General features: G+C 36.1%; 1 protein-coding gene across 2 annotated transcripts in view; it reads right to left on the bottom strand.

Annotated features, from left to right (window-relative positions):
* Window positions 1-21,222, bottom strand: part of LOC134661320 (potassium channel subfamily T member 1) — a 98,274-nt gene that overhangs the window by 18,192 nt on the left and 58,860 nt on the right. For both annotated transcript variants that reach the window (XM_063517323.1, XM_063517325.1), the window contains exons 2-13: window positions 16,852-16,931; window positions 13,786-13,885; window positions 10,459-10,657; window positions 9,390-9,464; window positions 8,875-8,958; window positions 8,441-8,535; window positions 6,234-6,417; window positions 5,451-5,678; window positions 4,872-5,029; window positions 4,208-4,405; window positions 3,577-3,726; window positions 3,065-3,477 (exon numbers count right to left, since the gene is read on the bottom strand). In XM_063517323.1, the coding sequence (XP_063373393.1) occupies window positions 3,065-3,477; window positions 3,577-3,726; window positions 4,208-4,405; window positions 4,872-5,029; window positions 5,451-5,678; window positions 6,234-6,417; window positions 8,441-8,535; window positions 8,875-8,958; window positions 9,390-9,464; window positions 10,459-10,657; window positions 13,786-13,885; window positions 16,852-16,931 (1,964 nt within the window). The remainder of the gene's footprint in view (window positions 1-3,064; window positions 3,478-3,576; window positions 3,727-4,207; window positions 4,406-4,871; window positions 5,030-5,450; window positions 5,679-6,233; window positions 6,418-8,440; window positions 8,536-8,874; window positions 8,959-9,389; window positions 9,465-10,458; window positions 10,658-13,785; window positions 13,886-16,851; window positions 16,932-21,222) is intronic.

Below are 21,222 nucleotides of genomic sequence, written 5' to 3'. Positions count from 1 at the left end.
AGGTCACTTGAATGTCATTTTGTCTCACTCAGTGAGCAAAATCGCATTTTGCTCACTGTTTTTAAGAATCAAAGTACCCTGTTCGAGCTGCTGAGGTGAAAAATATGTTTTAATGTAAATGTTAACATTCAGAAAAAATAAAACTAATATCTGTTTTTTGAACGCGAACTATCGAGATATAAATGTTAAATATTTTTTCACCTCAGCAGCTCGAACAAGGGTACTTTGCTACTTAAAAACAGTGAGCAAAATCGCATTTTGCTCACTGAGTGAGACAAAATGACATTCAAGTGACCTTAATATTCAAATGTCATTTCAACATGCGGGGTCTAATACAAATTCGAAATACTTGGATTTTATTATCTCTGTCCCTTTCACGTCGTTAGCAAAAAGAAAGAGATAAAAAAAATTTCAAACGACATTCAACGGTATATTGACGGTTTATAATAGACCCCCGAAAACCGTCAGAACGCATCGTTCCAAAACACATACAAGTATGAATTCTTAATATGTAATTAATGAAAATAAAGTTTCAGATTTGATAAAAACACTATATTTTACGTAATTTATTGTACGATTAAAATAATGAACTCAAAAAATACACAGTATATCACGTAAAATAAATAATTATACTTTTAAGAATCTCTACAATAGTTTACAAATAGTAAGTATCCGTAATTCGGACCGTATCTTACAATGTTTTTTTTTTTACAAAAAAAAAGTTGCCGATTCAAATGTCAATCAATTGATGGTCGTTGTTTTCATATATTACCTATTTTACTGAAATTTACTACGTTTGTTTGTTTGTTATTGTGTTTGATTGTGGTAATTATACTTAATTGTTAGTACATATGTCTTAAGAAACATGACTAAATAGGTAAGTGATGAAGAAGGATTACATTTTTCGGGTTGTCTAAATGTTCTTACTGCTGAGGTGAAAAGTTTTATGAACTACACGAGATCAAAGTTATTTACATCTCGTGCGCTTTTGAGTCCCTTACTACGCTCAAGATTCTAAATTAGATTCACTCGCTACGCTCGTGAATCTACTATAGAATCTTTCGCTTGCACGGGACTCAAAATAAGCACTCTAAGAAATATCAAACTTTGATCTCTTGTTGTACAAATAACTATTCCTTTTTTAGTGTTCCGTACAAAACTTTGTTCACGGAACACTTCGTCTTGCAAATCAGTTATTTATTGTGGGACGTACCACATTATAATTTATAAATCAGTATCTATCGAGATATAGTTATCTCTGTTTGGAAAAGATCCGAAACTTATGGTGCATTGTTTCATCCGCTACTATTGATGCTGACTGTACAAGTGGTCGTTGACAACCCACTCTTCGCCCTTCAAAAAAATTCGTTAAGTATGCAAATCGATCTTTAATCAACTGACAGTCAAGCGCGAGGTATTCCATACATTGGACAAAAGTCGGACCTGCCGGCACGGCAGTAGAACGTAGCTAACAAACCATCTTTAATGAGCGTGTCTATTATTTTTACTATTAATATGTACAACTAATTCCTACGAGTAAATAAATGGGAATAGGATTCTTAACAAACAAAAACAGCGCCGCTTCTCTGAACAGACTTGTCAAACACTGCTTCTCTGGGTCAAACACAAAACTGTGTTCACGTCTTTTCCTGTAGACATACCCAAAAGTTAAGCTATTAATAATACTGAATTATTGATTTATATGTTACTATTACTAGTTATCCGCCCCCGCTTCGCGCGGGTTAACAAATTATACATAAACGTTCCTCCTGAATCACTCTATCTATTAAAAAAACCGCATCAAAATCCGTTGCGTAGTTTTAAAGATCTAAGCATACATGGGGACAGACAGACAGCGGGAAGCGACTTTGTTTTATACTATGTAGTGATACGAGTATATACTCGTACTATATCAGTAGCTTTTATCCATAATTTTTACTTGTTAATTATTTAAGTATTTGCTTAAAATAGGTATAATATCATACATAGCTCTACAATCAACGCAAACTTTTTTTCTGAAAACCAGGCTTCATGCAGTTAGTTGGTTCAGGAGATAAGAGGGCGAGACGAGATTGTTCTACTGACACAGGCCTGTCCGACTATTTATAATCATTGGGACTCTACCAAATAACACTTTCAATTGGATATGACACCGTAAGATTGTGAACCCGTTAGTATTTTACAATATATCGTAGGTTACGTTAGTTTGTAATGTTCCTACGGCCATGCAGTTTATAATTTAACTATAGCGAGATTATAAACTGACGAGTGTTTACAATTTTACTGTGACAGATACAAGCAACAGTTAAACGAATTAATGTGAAACATTCTGGAATTTATAGTCGTAATTAGACGTTTGCTGCCAGGGTATTATCGCGGTGCTTGTTGGTCTCTCAGCCAACAAAAAAAAACACAGTACGTGGCTATCGACGCGAAATAATTTTAAAGAGTGGCATAAAAGTTTTTTGAATATTTATTCTGGTTATAGCATAGCGTCTCTGAAATATCTCTCGCTCATTATATATTTACTGACTGATCGAGGGATACTTGATCTGTAATTTTACGCGTTTATTTAATGTTCACACTTTTGTATGTTCTATTATATTGAAGGAAAAGTGAACAACGTCTTTAAAGTTGAATTACCGATATTGTTTTCCCTTTGTCGCTTATAAACGGAGAATTTTGAATATTTTGATAGTCATTCAGAAAAACAAAACGAGTTGAGTAGAGTTTACATTTACAGCACTTAATTCTATTTTCCAATACAACATGACACGCCTGGCGTGTTATTTGGCAGTGAATGTGTTAATCTAAGAACCGCATTCCAGAAGGTTTCCATTACGTAATTCAAAGTTGTCGAGTGCTTAGGCCAGAAACTAGGTCACTCCCAAAAATATGACGTTAGGAAGAAAGCGATAATATCTTGTTGGGAACATTATTTATGCTGGTACCATAGAGCGACATAAGCGAATGCATTATAAAGTGGATCGAATACACGTGTTGATAGATGATTGGCGAAGCTGTATTCGATCTACTTGGGGTGTAATCCAACTGTGACACTCACAGCCAGCGACAGTAAACTTAGCGGATGATACAGTATTAGCTTGGTTGATGCGTGATGGCGATGCGTTTGGTGTGGAACTCGCGGGAGCTTGGAGAATCACTTGTGGGAGTTCGTATTGAGCGACGTTACTACCGTCAGTGCTTTTCTGCTGGCCACAGCCCTCCTCCGGATCGCCGGGCTTCTTGTCGTTCGAAAGCAGACTACATGCGGTTTGGTCTTTAGGTATAATTGGTTTGTTTTCGATCTGTTTCTCTGATATAACAAATGCCGAATTTTCTTCTTTCGTGATACTCATATAATAACAGGTGTCGCTACTTTTCATGATATGACGAGGACCGGGGTTCAAAAGTATCGTTTCCTCATAGAATTCGGGTAATTCCGCCGGACGTACCCCCACTAAGGCCACACCGTACCTTGAAAGCATAAAAGTTTTTGATGTCGTTAAATTGTTGATGAAATATCGCGTATTTATCCTGAATGTATTCGCCTGGAGTAACATATAAAATGCATACTTTCTGTGAGAATGAAAACTTGCGTATGTGAAACTTTTTCCTTCGTATTCTCCAAAAAATCGACTGTCTCCGAGGACGATGTGATATATCTCATTTCCGGAACATTTCCCGTACAGTCGATGCCATTCCTCTGGGGACTGCTGTCCTTCCCTATTGGAAAAGTACAAGTATTAATTAAATTTTCACCACACCAGCTGGTAAAGGCTCTCTTTATTCTTCAGACCCTAATGAGAAAGATGCATTTTATCCAAAAGAGTGGCAAAGTAATCTGATGCAAATTTTGAGTTATTTCCTCATGTTGCCCGATAGATTTTTACGTTTAACTGATAATTTTGAATGAAAAATATTTAAATAAGTAATGTTCATTTGGAATTGTTTTGTAATGTTTCATATTTACTCGCGTTGGTGTGGTGAAACAATTTTGTGTTTCACTCGGCAGAAGTTTGTTTAACCCTCGTGCCTTAATCCCATATTAACGCTCAAGATTTCACTTTTCCAACTGTACTTGTTCCCCTAGTGGTTCAATTTTGTAATCTTTCGCTGGTCGGATATCAATATTAGCACGAGGGGTTAAACAAATAACGATTGTTAGGTATGTGTGTAGTAGGAAACGTCGCGGTTGCCTACTCACTGTCCCCTGCTGGTGTGCAGCAGCAGCGTGACCAGTGTGGACGCTCCCGGACACGTGCAGTTGTTCGCAAGCAGCGCATACTTAAACTCGTCTTCGCACACTACGAATTCGGCGAACTTAACGTGTAATTTGTTCTCCGGTCTAAATATTTGCACGTACTGAGGAACGTCCGGCGCAAAATCTTTAACCGCCCATGATCTGTCGGAATAAAGAAATGGTTTGTTGGGAATTCAAAATAGATACATTATGCATAAAAAATAGGTACTGAAATGATGAAGGAAGGAATACATACTTATTTATCTCGATACTAACTTAGTAGTATCGAGATTTAAGCTCAGGAATGTACCCTTGGAATTAACGGACTTTGAATAAAACACCGTGTTTATAACTAATGAAGTAACCACATAAATTCAGATTCCTTCTTATCATTTCCGTGATATCAACAGCACAGACAAAATACGCACGCGTAAATAAACATTTTGGTGGGACAATTGAAACAATTTCAATGTATAATTCGATTACACTGTTTGTTGCGGTTTAATGTCATTGCATGTTTGCGAATAACAATAAACATGCTTCAGCGTTTGGCTTGACGGCCAAATAGATATTAAGCTTCTTTTCCGGCCTCTGTATATTTAGTAATGTATTATTTTGAAATAGGTACCTTAGTATAGTGTGTTCGTCGGCGGCCGTTTTGTCGGCGTAATTTCTGGCCGCTAGCACGAAACATGCCTCGGCTTCGTTCATGCGTGCTCGTATTAGATCCGTGTCTTTTAGGCACGAACCTTGTATGTAAATGACACGTTGAGCCCAAATTGGCACCTGTAAAAATGCAGGTCCTTATACATACATACCAAGGTACCTAGGTATGTCTTAGATCATATTGAATTCACTTACGGGAGATAAATACAGAACACAGTTAATAGTATTAATGAAGTACCTTCATTTTGAAGTACCTAGGTAATTATTTTGGGTGTGCTCATTAAAAAAAGTTACAGTAATTTAAAGTTATTTTATAGTTAGCGTGGGCTCAAATCCTATTCTACTGAATTTTATTAATACTCCTGCCACATAAAAAAATAGATTTCGGCCAATGTAGGTTAAACTCGTTGAAGCTATTCATCGCTAAACGTTGGGTCACCGGGAATTAGGCTAAATGTATTGGCCGCCGCAAGCTTTGCAATTATTTTTAATTTCGTTTCGGATCCAATTTAATAAATTTAAGATTTAGGACGCGCATTACCTGCAAAATCATTCTCATTGTTGTATCCAGTTCCATCGGCGACAATAACACCACGTAGTAATCTTGAAGCAAGGGATGAGCATAGAATTCATTAAGGAAATCCATGATAGTATCCGCGTGGAGTGTTGTTGAACACACCACAACGTGTTTCTCGGACTGGGCACGGTGGGACGAGTAAGAACCACCTAGTTTTTGCCTCTCCATCCACGTGAATGCGAGTTGCTCGAACTGAAAAACAACAATAACTGATTTCAGAGTGAATCAAAAAATTCATGAGACGGTATTGTTTTCGTACGTAGATATTGAGATTTGCGTACCTAAATTTCATATTTATATTTATTGTGGTTATTTCATTGGGTTGACATAATTAAATTGATTAACTAAAACAGGGCATACATAACATTCACGGATAATGCGTCGATTTAAGTTGGTCTCTGCAATGTTTTAATACATTTAACATTGATATCAGTATATCTGTTCTAACATGACAAAAAAAAATACAAATATTACATTGGTAGGCGTGAATTTAGATCAACATCAATGATATTTTGCCCACCCCTGAAATAAACCTAAGGACGGCTGAACGAAAAGTGTTACTCTTCAAAACCTACGCTGCTTTTTACGGCAATTAGCTGTCAGGTGCGAGGACATTAATATCGAATGTGTAACTTTCGCCTGATGCCCTTGAGGGCATCGTCGATGTCTAAACGTACACAGTATATAGGTACACACGTGGTAATAATGGGCGTAAGTTAATTGTTTAAGTGCGATGGCACGACATACCTGCGTGGGCAACACGACGAGCGCGACGCCAATCATTATCACCATGTACAGCTGGGACGGCCAGATGTCCGGCACGAAGTCACCGTACCCCACCGTGGAAAACGTTACCACCACGAAGTAGGTAGCTTGGAAAAGGTTCAGGTGCCGGTGTCCCGCTCTCTGAAAGTGCTGGATGCCACATACGCTGAAAGGTTGAAGGTATATCATTTTAATATCCCCATTAGAAGTTCTTGTCTTTACACAAAATAGAAAAAGCATATCTGCTGTAGAACCGAACTCGTGTCACTTAATTATTTTAAGGAAAATTATATTTACGGCTGCGAAAGCTTTTCAAGCAATATTCGCTCTACATAAGAGCCATAAAAACGTGAATTGGTGAACCCTTAAAAGGTTGCATAAATGAATTTATTACGCCATAATCGAAACAACAACGTACCCACCAATACTAGGGTGCGTAGCCTAGCCAACGTACCAATCGTTTACGCTCTGTAGCGAACGAAACGCAACGGTCACTATCGCATTATTACGGAAGAGTGAAAGAGAGACACAAAGCGTTTCGTTATCTTAGCGCAAGCGATTGTCACCTTGGCTAAGGCACCCAGCCAAACATTTTCTCGGGAGTAATATACTTAAGCAACATAGATTGATTACAATGATTACATACGTGTTTTAAACGGGGATCGTTACAGTTATAATTAAATCCATCCAAAAGATAGCCTGCAAGGCACTGGCACATTTCTTTGATATTCTAAAATTGTTTGCCGAATAAAATACTAATGGATGCGTATGTCTTGATCCTGACTGACTGATTAATCAACTAATGTAGAGCCGAAAAGTTGAACTTTCCACATCTGGTTATAAATATGTTAGCGTGAAAACCAGTTTTCCCTCGTTAAAACTAAATAGTTTTCCGTATCGCCTAAGTGAAAACGCGTTTTCACTAGTTAAAATGAGTTCCTCTGATTCTATTGGTTTTAAAAAAACATTTCCCTCGTTACGCATCCGCGCACATCTCTGGTGGAAACGCCTTTTCACTTAAAACGGGTTTTTACTAAACTATATTTATAATGAGTATACAAGTAATAAGGTGAAAATTTGAAATGCTGAATTAGGATAACTGATGTGTGATAATACTTATTTAATCTGTCAGCTCCCACGGCTCATATATGAGCCAGAACGCTTATGGTGACGTCATATCGTGGGATTCGACAGGTTAACCGAATTTAAAAGGAGATATATTGAATACTTCCTTCCTCGGGTTTTGCAAAAGTTTTTATTTAATAAGAATAAATGTATTGATTATAACTAAAAATACAGTAGCATGCACAAAAGGTGTGTCTGGTAAGCCCCAAACTAGGCTGAGCCTGTATCAGGTTACAAAGGGAAGAGATTTTATGGTCTAAATAAGGAAGAGAATGATAATTATGGTTTTGGTTACAATACTAGACACAGGTGCTACTTGACAAAACCTCTGAATGTTGGTTAAGTATGCGGCCTGTCGCTAATTGGAATAATAAACAAATTCACAAAAATTACCACTTCGAAGTAATTAATAACATTCGTTGTGACGTGTAGCATACCAGTATTTTGTTAAAGAATTTATTCGTAATATTATATTATAATAGGTAGGTACTGGAATCGTAAACTTGTCGGCTGAATTCATTAATGCATAGTTGGCAACATTTAGGCCAAGGATACATACATATATATCGTAAATTTGTTACCATTAGGCATTAGACATTAGCCTTCTTGAGCTTATTGTAGGACTTAGTCTGTGTAAGAATGTCCTATAATATTTATTTATTAGGAAAAATCTGACAAGTGTTGTACTCGCGCTTCGAGGGGGGTTCCGTACATCATATAAATTTGTACAAATTAAAATTTTTCATGTATTTTTTAGGTTACAAGTACCTTAAATAACCGAAACCCCTGTAGGATAAATGTGTGTCTTACTTTCCGTCCGTCTGCCACGACCGACTTGCTCCAAATCTAGGTACTAATCGAGTTGAAATTAGGTACACAAATGTAATTATAGTCACCCACCTGGGCATGTCTCCCGGACTCCCTGTATTGACACATTTAAGATATCCAACCTCATATACCTAGCTCCCGCTACTAGATTTTTAACTCACCCCCTCGGATGAGTATACGTCGTTTTAACACCTTTAAGCGGTCTAACATAATTTGATACTAAAAGCTTAACTTACCTTGTAAAAACGAGGCACAACAGTGTTACACAAAGGATCATCAGTTGTTGTGAAAGGGCTGATTGAGATTTTTGCATCGCTCGATGAAGGTCATTCTGCAACGTCAAAATGAAATGTATTTATTCAAGTTATATTCTCATTTTATTTTATTTATTCATGTAACTCTCAATATTACAATTTAGCTCATAGACTCAGTCTAAAGAATACAGAGACTTAAAATGGCGGCAGTTAAAAAAAACAGCGTATTGCAACACCGATTATAAGGCGATAAAACAATAATGATACTTATTCATATAGGTACATAGTTATATATTAGTTATTACGTATTAGCTGCCTTAGCAGGGTTCATATTCGTATAAACGGTAGGTACATATATGTATGTGTGGAATATTGAGTTTGATAAATAATTAATCCATGTCAATTCAAGTACTTACAAACATATTTTCGAGAGACCGCTTCGCTAGCCAGCAATTTAGAAACACGGGTATAAATAAGTTCCGGAGCGGTGGAAACGGCAACTGGCATTTGAAAAAAAAATGTTTCACTTATTATGTTGCGTACGCTGCATGTTGATGCAAAATTAAAAGCCACGGGCGTATTAATTATTTACAGGCGACTTCTGACCTTGGTGTTTTAAATGCAAGGATCGATTTTACTCCTCAAACGGAACCAATTATGGCCTACCTACAATGTGCAATTGAATTTCTTCTTGAAGCCCTATTTGATTCGAGAAAGTTTACTATTGCAGAAGTAGCGATTAGGGCTTTGAATAAAGTTTGTGTTTAGTTACATTGTATTATAAAAGTAAAGTGCTTGTTTAAAAGATGTTGGGTGAATTGTTCCGTTAGAGGAGAATGCACAATTGTACTTATTCTAATTCGTAAAGTCAGAAACTACCTATAGGTAAAGTATGTTTAGTCTAAATTCTAATCTATTATTAAATACTTACAGTTAAAGCAAAGGGTATGGTGTTTACCATTTCTAAAATGAAATGGAATGATAGAACTTGTTGCCAGATGTTTCCCTGCAGACACATTACATGAATAAGAATATAGTCATTTGTTATCCAATCGTGCTAAATGAACTTATACTAAAACCCAAACGAGCAAAAATTTTAAAAAATAGTAGGAACTAAAGCGTTGCGAGGCTTCAAGACTCGTGACGTATAACAACCTTGCTGCCGAATGAAATGCAACTTTTCGCTTCACCACCGCATAGTAGATCAATAATACGCTTTGATGCACAATATACAATACTCGGGTATTCGCACGCGTTAATAAATTATACATTAACCTTCCTCTTGAATCACTCTATCTATTAAAAAAACCGCATCAAAATCAGTTGCGTAGTTTTAAAGATCTAAGCATACCTAAATACAGACAGAAAGACAGCGGGAAGCGACTTTGTTTTATACTAATGTAGTGATTTAATAATTAATTCTACCTAGCTCTTATCCTTTAAAAGTCGATAACAAGTTACTCGTTATTTTGTGATGTTAGTATAGAAATTTCAGTAGAATTGACATTTTTCATATTTTCTCCATTTCTATGAATCATTTTTCGAGTAGAAGTAATTTCGAGCGAGTCACCTACGTATAATCATTCGAGTCCATCTGTGCAACACGGGGAAAATACTAGATGTAAAACAATACTTACATATCTAATCCAAAATAATGCTTTAACATGTTTATCAATCAGCAGCAGGGGTAAATACTCAAGATGTACGTTGCAACAACAAACAATAATTGACTTGTGAAATCATTCCGAGCTGCTGAACTGAAAACTATGTACTTTAACACGCTACTAACACATGTGACAGTATCCGTTTTATGTATTTGACCTCATTTTTATGTGTACTTTCGTGATGAACGAGGAAGGCTCAAACAAACCAAATGTATGATATCAATTTTAGCTAAGTTAAAAAATATCTTAAGGTTTTTTTGTTTACAATTACATACATTTGGGCTTTGGCTGGTCATGCGTAATTCAGGATTTACTACATAACAACGAGGTTCATACCTTATATCCTAAATAAGCTATAAGGATAGCTTCCGTGAAGGAGATCATAGCTAGTATGACTTGCACTCCCCATAGGTAGAGAGGTCTGTTGACCCATATTATGCCGTCCCAGTTGATAATGGGGTGTTCTTGAAACTCCTCCTCCGTTAAGTTCGCGGAATATTCAAATTCAGTCTTATTTCCGACCTTACATCCGTAACTGGAAGCAATAAAAAACTCTACTTGAACTTCGCTTCTAGTGCTAATGGAAATTAGAAACGATATCCAATTTGTTATTTGTATACGAAGATGAAATGTCTTCCTTTGTATACAATGGTAATGGTCTTAATTGTGTACACAGAGTGATTGATGAGCGTATTGCTCTAATCCTAGTTTACGTTTTATCCAAACAATCTATTACCAGAAGAACAAATTTGACACCGAGATAAAATCAGTGTTTAAAACTTGTACATTACACTTCCTCCAATAGCCATATTATTTATAGTTCACTCGCTACTTTAGTCGCCATTTGTTTTATAGCGTTAATAAATGCCCGGGCGAGTTACGTAAGTTTACGCTCAGGCTGGGAACAGTAGTTCTTAAGATTGTTGAACTACTACTATGGAGTATAGATACGACAATATACCCATTATAAATATTATAACCAAATATAGTTTAAAATAGCATGTTGGGCATAAACTGTAAAGCGGAACAGTGAACGCTCAAGCGTAAATCTTGGAAGGTAATGGAACCTAGGTAATCTAACCTATATTGCCATTGTATAGGCAAGACATTTGAAAGCCAGTCAGGTAAGTACCTATACATAGAATAGGGCACGTATTTAACCGGTCAACTAATTAATCGAATTTGGGTAGTTTAAAAAAATAGAAATGGCTACTAAAATTAAGTTATTAAGTTTGGCAACAAAAACGGAGCCTTAAAATATATCAGTATGAGTTGTATTTTAATGCCGTTACAGCTTTTGATTATTTTTAGGCAGGTACCCAGTATTTATTTGACAACTAAATTAATATATTGGAGACCATTTATGAAGCACATTTTAAAAAGAAAACGGCTATCAATTAATTAAAAAATGAAGTTCTTTTAAAATATTTTGTTTGGTCATTACACGGTCAACCTAACACGCTCCTCCTCGCTTCGCTCGTCGTCGCACCTATCTGTTGACTCTAGCAGAACACAGTGGTAGCTATTGAAATTAGTAATTAAAAATTTAAAGATCTAATGGTATAATGGCTTTTAGGCGTTTCATGATTAGAAATTTCGACTATAAGTATACTGACCATTGCGTATTGGTAAATCCATTTGAGGTGTTTTGTTTAAAAATTTACCAATATTCATTAAATTTAACTGCTTTCGTGTTAAAATACTACCTAGCTGAAACGATATGCTCAGTTATGATTAGTTGATTACTTAGGTGTGAACAACTAGATGAAAACTAAATTTTATGATCGCTTTACAATATTAGTTGCCAATTTATTATTTTAGACGCCAACCTAACACTTTAAGTTCCCATAATTTTTTGGGTGGCTTGATTTTGCTGCTAGTTTTTTTAATAATATGATGCTTATATTTGAGGCTAATATATTTTTTTTGGCGCTAAAATATTAATGCACAGCCAAATTATATTATTATATGCCCAATGAAAGTTCCTGTTTAATATTTTAGTTGCCCGGTTAATAATAAGCCATAGAATAGTATCAGTCTGTAAATTATAGTAGGTATAAGACAGAATGTAGAAACAAGACAAAACAGTTTTTATAGCAATCCTTTTTGAGGTAAAGTATAAAAAAAATTGAATTGAATCGGTCGCCTATTTAGGTCCGAACCCAGCGGAAGCGTACCCATAAGGCTGTCTGCGGTACCCTTTGATACGATATTCCATTCCATCGCTCGAAGAAAGAGCTTAGATTAGACTATAGACCGTAGTCTAAATTAGGTACTAAATTTTACACTTATTACAGTTACAAGGAAAAGGGCCTACTTTCGCGGCACTTATGTCCGTAATAAAAAGAGACGTTTTTTGGAAAAACCCATTAATGGCTCATCACGTTTTAAACCATTATAACACACTCGTCACTTTACAATCTCGCTATTTAAATTAAACTAACCTAACGTACGTTGTAAACTAACGAGTGCATAACCTTACAGTGTCCTATACACGAATACAGCTAATTCTAAATTTCATTAAAACTTATAGTTTTCGAATAAAATACCTAGCTGTGACATACGGACGGACGAGGAAACTATAATGGTTCCGTTTTTGCGATTTTGCCTACGGAACCCTAAAAATATAGTTTGTGTTTGTTTGTTAAAATACATCGCACCTGCTGCGTTTATGTGGATATAATCCGTAAAACACAAAGTCTGTTGTTTTTAGAATTGTAAATACTACCGGGGGATACAAAACGTTTTATTACTAAACTTGTCCTACTCCAAGCCCCCGGTCAATGTCAAGTACGGTGCTATTAAATCACCTGTTTGTGTTACAAAGGGTACCAGCTGATATTCCGAAAATAATATTTAGCAAAGCCATTATCATAATAACATTATTTCTATTTGCACATTTTCTAAAATACACAGGATAAAAATAATATTAGTTAGTTATTACTTTTTTACCTCCACTAACCTAATACATTTAATATAGTAAGGGCCACTTGTACCCTGCACCATCCAGGGATAGCCACTAACTCGTAGTTAAACTTTACTGGTATCTCCGGGTTTAACCGGTTAATCCCGACTTAGTGGCTAACCCCGGATGGCGCAAGTGGCCCTAATACATGTACCCTTAGTTCCTTTAGTTCTACTCGTAGTGTGTCCGTTTCTAAAACGTGGAATGAAAATATTTGTATTGTATTGTACTCTCACAGCAGGTTGTTGAGATGGTAGCGGTCACAAGACTCGTCTCATTGTACTCTCCCTCTACAAGCAAGTGATGGCTCTTCACGGCTCAGTGTAACGAGTAGTGTCTCGGCCGCTCCCACAAATTCAAAGCTCGCATTTTTACAGCGAGTCAACAAACATCGCCACTTTTTGTGTCAATATTATTAAGGCTTATATACAATTTGCTTTTAGTTGGGAATAAATTTTCAATACATGAAATTGTTACTTAAACAACTGAAACCCTCTCGCCATTTTTTTATCCATGAACATGATTTTTGTTTAATTTATCTTTGAATTAGCATTTCTTCTACGCAACTCTTAGCGTAGCTTTGTTAGGTAGTACTAATACCATGGCCGTGTAAGTTACGGCTTTTCCGCTTTATTTGGGTGTGGGAAGTAAGTGTGAACTATGTACAATATGTTCTGTTAAGTAAAGTGCTAACTTACCAGGAAGCAGTAATAGGATCTCCGTCGGCGACGACGCGGCAAATATACAGGACGCACGCCAGAAGTTTGAAAAACAAGTTCGCTATTCTAATACGTAAACCTGAAACAAACAGAAATGGTTATTGCATGTCACGCCGGAAACCACTCACTCGTACTTAGCATGCTACTTCGTGAAATAGGGTTTTCACCATGCGCACGTTAACCTACATTTCCTACTGGTGTAGGTAGGTACTTGGCGGTTCCATAAATCCGTATCCTAGCATAGTAACTCCTTTTTCTCATTTAAATGTACCTCTTAACTGTTTCGCGGTAACTTATAATATGTACGATTATTTTAAAATTGCAATTAATTTTAAAAACTATAATAAGTAGATAAGTAAAATTTTCTTTTAGAATTTCTCTTAAGTCTTTCTGACGATGCATACAAGTTTTATTTACGATAGGATCATCCTTAACAGTACACGGCCTGTTTTTCCTCAGGCCTTGCATGTGGTAGTTGTGATATAAACCTATATTTAGATGTGACTTATTATTATTGAGAAGACACCTGCTAACTAAATTGATAAAACCTACCACAAACAGTTGCACGAGAACTGGGCTTCATTATAAAGTAATATCTGGTATAAATTCGTTGTCAACTGAGGGCACATTGAAAGTCGTATATATAAAATTCTAGCACATAACATTTCTCGAGTTAAGATCATAACAACGCTTGACATAGGTACAGTCACCAGCATAAATATATTACTATGGGCAGCCATGCAAAAATATCTGATGCTCCATTGGAGGCATAAGTATATGACGACACTACCTCGGTAAAAATATGTGATGCTTAGTGGCCGGCAAAAATATCGTTAGTCTGTATCCGCATAATTATCAGATCGGGTCGCTTAAAAATATTTGATTACTCATAAAAATCAAAATTATCTGATTACTCTCATCTGGCATAAATATCTCTCCACTGTGAAAGCAAATACATCGGATGGACGACGGACCGCCTATTATATATCTGACACGTTGGAAAATCACAAATATGTTATCGACCTTCAAAAACGAACCATACATGTTTGGTATAGAGCCGTAAATTGTATGAAGTGATTTGACAATTCACGAAAAGAGTGCAGACTTGTCATTGTATATGTCTGTCTCACATTATATTCTATCATCGATTTGACGGAATAAAATGGATGTAATTTTTTTGTTAATTTGAACGTATTGCAATCATATCATGAATCTAGTATATAACTGGATCTGGCATGAAGGGTGGGGGAAATGACCGAGCGGGATAGTCTTATGTATCTTTCAGTAGGAGTAGCAGCGAAAGCGCTATTATTGTTTGTCCTTGTCAGGCACACAAGTTGACTTCTTCATCATTCTTTTTTATGTAAGGTTTATTACACATCTTCTATTAAAAGTCTACTTGAATTAAGTACGAATTTAAAATTGCAAATGAAATACGTGAGACAGACATATGCAATGACAAGTCTGCACTCTTTTCGTGAATTGTCAAATCACTTTATACAATTTAAGGCTCTATGCTATCCAGGTATGGTTCGTTTTTGCCGATTGATGACATATTTCATAATTTCGTGTCAGATATATAGGCGGTCCGTCTGCCATCCCATGTATTTGCATTCACAGAGGAGAGATATTTATGCCAGATGAGAGTAATCACATAATTTTGATTTTTATGAGTCGTCAAATATTTTTAAGCGACCCGATCTGATATTTATGCGGATACAGACTAACGATGTTTTTGCCGGCCACAAAGCATCACATATTTTTACCGAGGTAGTGTCGCCATATACTTATGCCTCCAATGGAGCATCAGATATTTTCGCACGGCTGCCCACAGTCATATATTTTTGCTGGTGACTGTACAGCTTTCAAACTGCCAGCATTTCTAAAATACACATCACACCCAAATACATTGTACCTCAAAAAATATATAAAGAGGGCCCGATCGTCACAAAGTCCACTTTTAAAGGACATTTCCAATTTAGTTCCTTAGCCAGTCTCACACTTAGATATTGCACTTCACTGGAAGTTGCCTTCCCCCCAATGCACCCCTTCTTGGAATGAATTCTTGATCTCAAAAATATCCTATGTTTGTTCTAGGTTACAAACTATACGAGTAAATGTGTCAATTTCGCCGAGAAATACAAACTTCCACATATTATATTAATTATTAGAATTTTAATCCTTTATACTGAACCGAAAAATTAACAATTCATATCGGCCTACTGGAACGTATTTCGCTTCAATAATAATATTAATAATCAATCGGTGACATCGCGTCGTGGCGCTTCAGCGATGGTTTTATTTTCTGTACGAGTATCTATGCGTTTACTTTGCCGGAGAGATACGAGTACAGACTAAGTACCTACATAGCCCATAGGTACCTACACGTTAACGGCACACCTATTTAGCCCGCGTGCAGGCGTAAATTAATCAGCTCTTTTGTTATTTTTAATATATAGGTATGCCGTTTTACTCTGTTGTCTTTATTAGCATAAGTTTCATTAATTTGAATACACTTATTTGTTTATATTAATGTTACGAAGCAATATATGTAGACATATTGCTTTAGAAGTTGGATTTGATTCGAGTGGGCTCACTGGCTCCGAATATATGACAACATTCAATGGTGAGTGAGTAGGTATTGCAGAGGGTAGGTGTCAGTGCAGCCGACACTTGAGTAGGGTGTCGATGCTTGTCTGTCGGTTTAGCTCAGCAGACGGCCGACTGGATCCTTTATCGCAATTCAAGGAAGAACATTCTGAATGAGGCCATTGGCTATGAAAGCACTGACACGTCGCGAATGTAGGTAAATAATAAATTGTTTGTGTTGCGCGATTCCATTTTCAGACTTTTTGCATTAACCAATTAATAATGAAGTAAACTAACCTGACCTGTTAACTAACTTTAATACCTACACTTAACTGCTATAAAGGTTATCTGGAAGTGAACGCTTACTAGCGGTAAGACCGCATACCCAAGTCTAATGTTCTGCTTAATATCTTTGCACACTTATTATTATTTTATTAATAAGGGGAATGTACTTACTCGATCGTTGATTTTTTATGAAATATAGTTGCAGTCTTTCCTTAAAAGTATTTTCGTTTACGTAGTACTCCACACGCACTCTGGAACAAAACAGAAAAAAGATTTTTAGTACATAAAACAGTGCGAAAAGACAACATTTATTCAAAGATGCGCAGAAATCAATAGTGACTGGAAAGCATTTATGTTCGGGCGCTCTAAGCAAACGGACCTGCAATGGTAATATTAATATTATACAACATTGCCGGACGGTACTTAAATGGGACCGTGAGTCATCCTTTAAGGTGCGTTTTAACTTATGTTCGTGATTTTTTTTCTATCGAGCGAGAGTCAAGAATGATCAGGTTTCGAATCGATGAAGTTACTACTAACTATTAATATGAGCTTATTCTTTGGCATCCGTTTTATGATTAAAAAAACTGCTGTCTGAACCTACTGCATCTTAAGCATTGCAGAGAGAATTCATTATATATTTTTATATATTCTAGAAAAAAGGCAACTAGAGAGGCTAACAAACCACGAAGTAAATTGTCGCCATAATAATATTTCGCGCAAGTTCCGAGATGCACATTAGTTATAGTTCGTTTTTTTTAGCATTAGAAAGAACTTGAAAGAAGGTAAGCGATCTTGACATGTCTTTTAATTGAAAAACGCTTTTTAAAAATCAGTAACTATTACTTATGAAAGCAGAAGAATATAAATGATCGTATTAGATTCATAATTGTTACATTTTTGCCGTAACTTATTTTTAAAATGTGTTTTTCAATTAAAAGACACATCAAGATTGTTTACCTTATTTCGAATGCTAAAAAAACGAACTATAGTACTAACCAGGGTTGGAATCTACGACCGGTGCCAGCATGGTTCCATTTTTACCGCCTGTCACTATGCCCGTCACTTTCGCACGTACATACTTGTTAGAACGTGACAGGCATGGTGACAGGGGATAAAAATGCAGTGTAGTTTGGAAGCCGCATGCTTCAGGCGACGGTAGAGGTGGGTAAATTTTCAGATTCTGTCAATTTACCCCATTTCACACACAAGCGCACTTCACGCACACTACCTCACTTTACTGGGACAGGTCATTGACCCATCAAGTTTTTTTTAAGATAGCGTTTTGAGTTTAGTGGCCTCCTTTTAGGAAAAGCGTTCCATTGAAAGAAGAAAGAGAAACAATACATTTAATCTTGCTTTCCTTGTCTGTTCATGTCACACGTGACGTATTTAAATTCTAATAATTCATTTGGTTGTTGACAATTTTCTACATTATGGCTTTGTCGAGATACGCGTTTTCTAAAGTTAAACCGAATAAAACCAGATGTCATTAAGTCAGATGTAAAATTTTATTTACTACTCTATACGACTTTTCATAAGGCGCAAAATCAATTCAATGAGAATTTAAATAAATAAAGTTCCGGCAGGGTGCAAAATTTCAATAAGGCGGACAAAATAAAATTTGAAAATATATGGAAACAGTGTTGGCTAATGTACCCCTAATATCTTTACCCATTTACTTTTATGTCTTTTGTTTCGCTATTGAATTAATAAAATGAAAATAAAAAATATAATGTAGGTGTTGATAGTTACTTACGTCGATAGGAGCGCAATGAACCCCGAGCAGAGTAGAACGTGAGGTGCGTTGGGATAAGTGCATATATCTACTTATAATTCTTTGGCTGGTTGGTAACCCTATATCTTTTATTTTTTGTTTTACTGTTATTAGGTTAAGGGAGTTTTAGGGAGTGAAAAAAAACATTTTTCGATTTATTGCCGATCGATTATAATTAGACAAAAGAACCTGTTTTTCACGCATCGAATGTAGATCCCTATGACACTTCCTCCAAGTCTCCTCCAATAATGTTTATACCTTATTTTAATTACAATGTACCTACCTTAAATGTTACATTTTTAAATATTTTTTTGTGCTATACATACTTAAAAAAAATCGCTGGAGGCCTAGGAACCACTGGTAGCCTAGCGGTAAGAGCGTGCGAATTGCAATTCGGAGATCGCGAATGAGTTTTTCGGAACTTATGTACGAAATATCATTTGATATTTATCAGTCGCTTTTCGGCAAAGGAAAACATCGTGAAAAAACCGGACTAATCCTAATAAGAGCCTAGTTTACCCTCTGTGGGTTGGAAGGTCAGATGGCAGTCGCTTTCATAAAAACTAGTGCCTGATGATGATGTGACACATACTTCCAAAAAATTCTGCAAATATTTTACGTGACAACTGCTTATAAGTAAATATTATGTCGGTTCACTTATAAAGTATAAAGTAGAAAATATCTTATAAGTACATAATATAAAAACCGATCATGTACGAGTAGGATTCACTATGGGTTCCACAGTTACACATTTTTATTGCATATGTTTTGTTTAAGACCAACTCATCTATAGGACATAGGTCTTCCATTAATCTTTTGGCGTTGAACTATTTTTTGTATATGTAATACAATTCTGAGATAGGTTATGGTACATTTTTGCTTACCTACTTCTGTGTATTATATCTGATATGTCACATGATACCAAAATCGCCGCAAAGTTAAAAAAAGTTCATTTATTTACGTTAGTAGTCCATCTTCGGATCACCGTCTTAATTACTACTTCCTTACTTGACATATGTATACCAAATTTCAATTGACTAGTCCAGTAGTTACCGTGAAAATTGTCTTTAACAAAATGGCAGACACACGAGTGATCTTATAAGGGATATTTATTTCCTTGAGTGAACGGTATGCACTTATCCCAATGCACTTCACGTTTCACGCGGCGCGGCGTAATCTGGCCCCTATTTCACCACGGTGACAGATACGACAAATATAAAACATCACTGTTATTGACGCTATAGGCATCCATGGACTACAGTTACCGCTTACCGTCGGGCGGGTCGTATTAGTGTTTGCCACCGTCATTGTATTATTTAAAAAAACTTTATTTTATCGGATAAAACAGACATTTCTCTTGCGAAAAAATCTTGTGACAATTGTCACAAGATTTTTCAAAGAGTTTTCAGTAAATCTTGACAGGAAATGAGTTCTGTGTCGCAATTTCGTGACAATTATCGTGTTTCTAGTGACAATTGCCACAAAATAAGATTTTTTTAGTGGCAATATAATGGAGTTTATTTATTTATTAAAATGTTGGTGACAAACAAGCACATCGCCCGTCCGATGGTAAGCGGTTACCGTAGCCTTTGGAGGCCTGTGACGTCAGCAACAGTGATGTCGACAATTGGCGCATCTGTCACCGTGGTCGTGGTGAAATAGGGGCCAGTAAGTACCTAATAATCACAATGGTCTTAAGTGTCACAGACCCTACTGGCGCTTAAGTCCTTTATGACAATTTCTGCCTATTTTAATATGATAGTTATTTAAGTTTTATAACCTTAGCTATAAGTTTTAAATTGTTAAGATGTACTAACAAAATATGGACCATGTTTGTCTAAAATAAATGTTTTTTTTTAATTATTAAAAAAAAAACCGAATAATTATATCGAACTACTACCGAGTACCGAACCTCCTTACAAATGTTAATCAGAATCAGTTGAGAAACGTGATTTGCAAAGGAGAAGAATTCGGATATACGAAAGCATTTTTGCCCAAGTTGAAACGGAGACCTTCGCTAACGCTCGGTCAATGATGGTTTAGGTACAGCCAGCTGCAGAGGAAAGGTATATACCACCCCTGCATACAATCATCTTTGGAAGGGTGGTACCTTTTCTCTGCAGCTGACTGTACACCTATGAAAATGGTTGTCCCTGCTGTAATTTTATACCGGTACCGTACTTTATATTTCAACCGGTATAGTTTTAACTTCAAAACGAACCGGTATTGATAAATAATAACGGTACCATACCGCTTATACCGTAAAGAAAGCATGTCTCTGCTTTGCACAATTATTGTGTGGACAAAATTCTTATAATCACCGAAACATACCTACATACCTACGCACATAATGTCATTGAAATAAAACATTGTTTTTTTTATAGTAAATTTATATAATACCCGATATATACACATAACAATAACCAGGCCGCTGCGGTATTGGCCTGTAAGCTTCATCTCGGTCCCCAAATCCGCAAAAACTAGTTAGTACTAAATGCTGGTCTTGCCGTTTTTCTTGATTCTTGAAGATTATCAGAACAGCACGTAATCGCATACATATAGACGGAACGAACGGCAACAAAGTAGGTGTAGACACTGTAAGACTTTCAGGTATTAAACGAATTACGCTTCGTATTAATAGGTAAGTAATATTTAAATGAATATATAATTCTCTAACGTAAATAAAAGATTACAATTGACATCAAAAGTCTGACGTACAGAAGTCATATACATTTTTTTTAATGACGCAAAATAGATACCAGCGT

Source organism: Cydia amplana, chromosome Z (assembly GCF_948474715.1).
Source record: "Cydia amplana chromosome Z, ilCydAmpl1.1, whole genome shotgun sequence".
Taxonomy (NCBI): domain Eukaryota; kingdom Metazoa; phylum Arthropoda; class Insecta; order Lepidoptera; family Tortricidae; genus Cydia; species Cydia amplana.
This window is presented reverse-complemented; position numbering and strand designations above follow the sequence as displayed.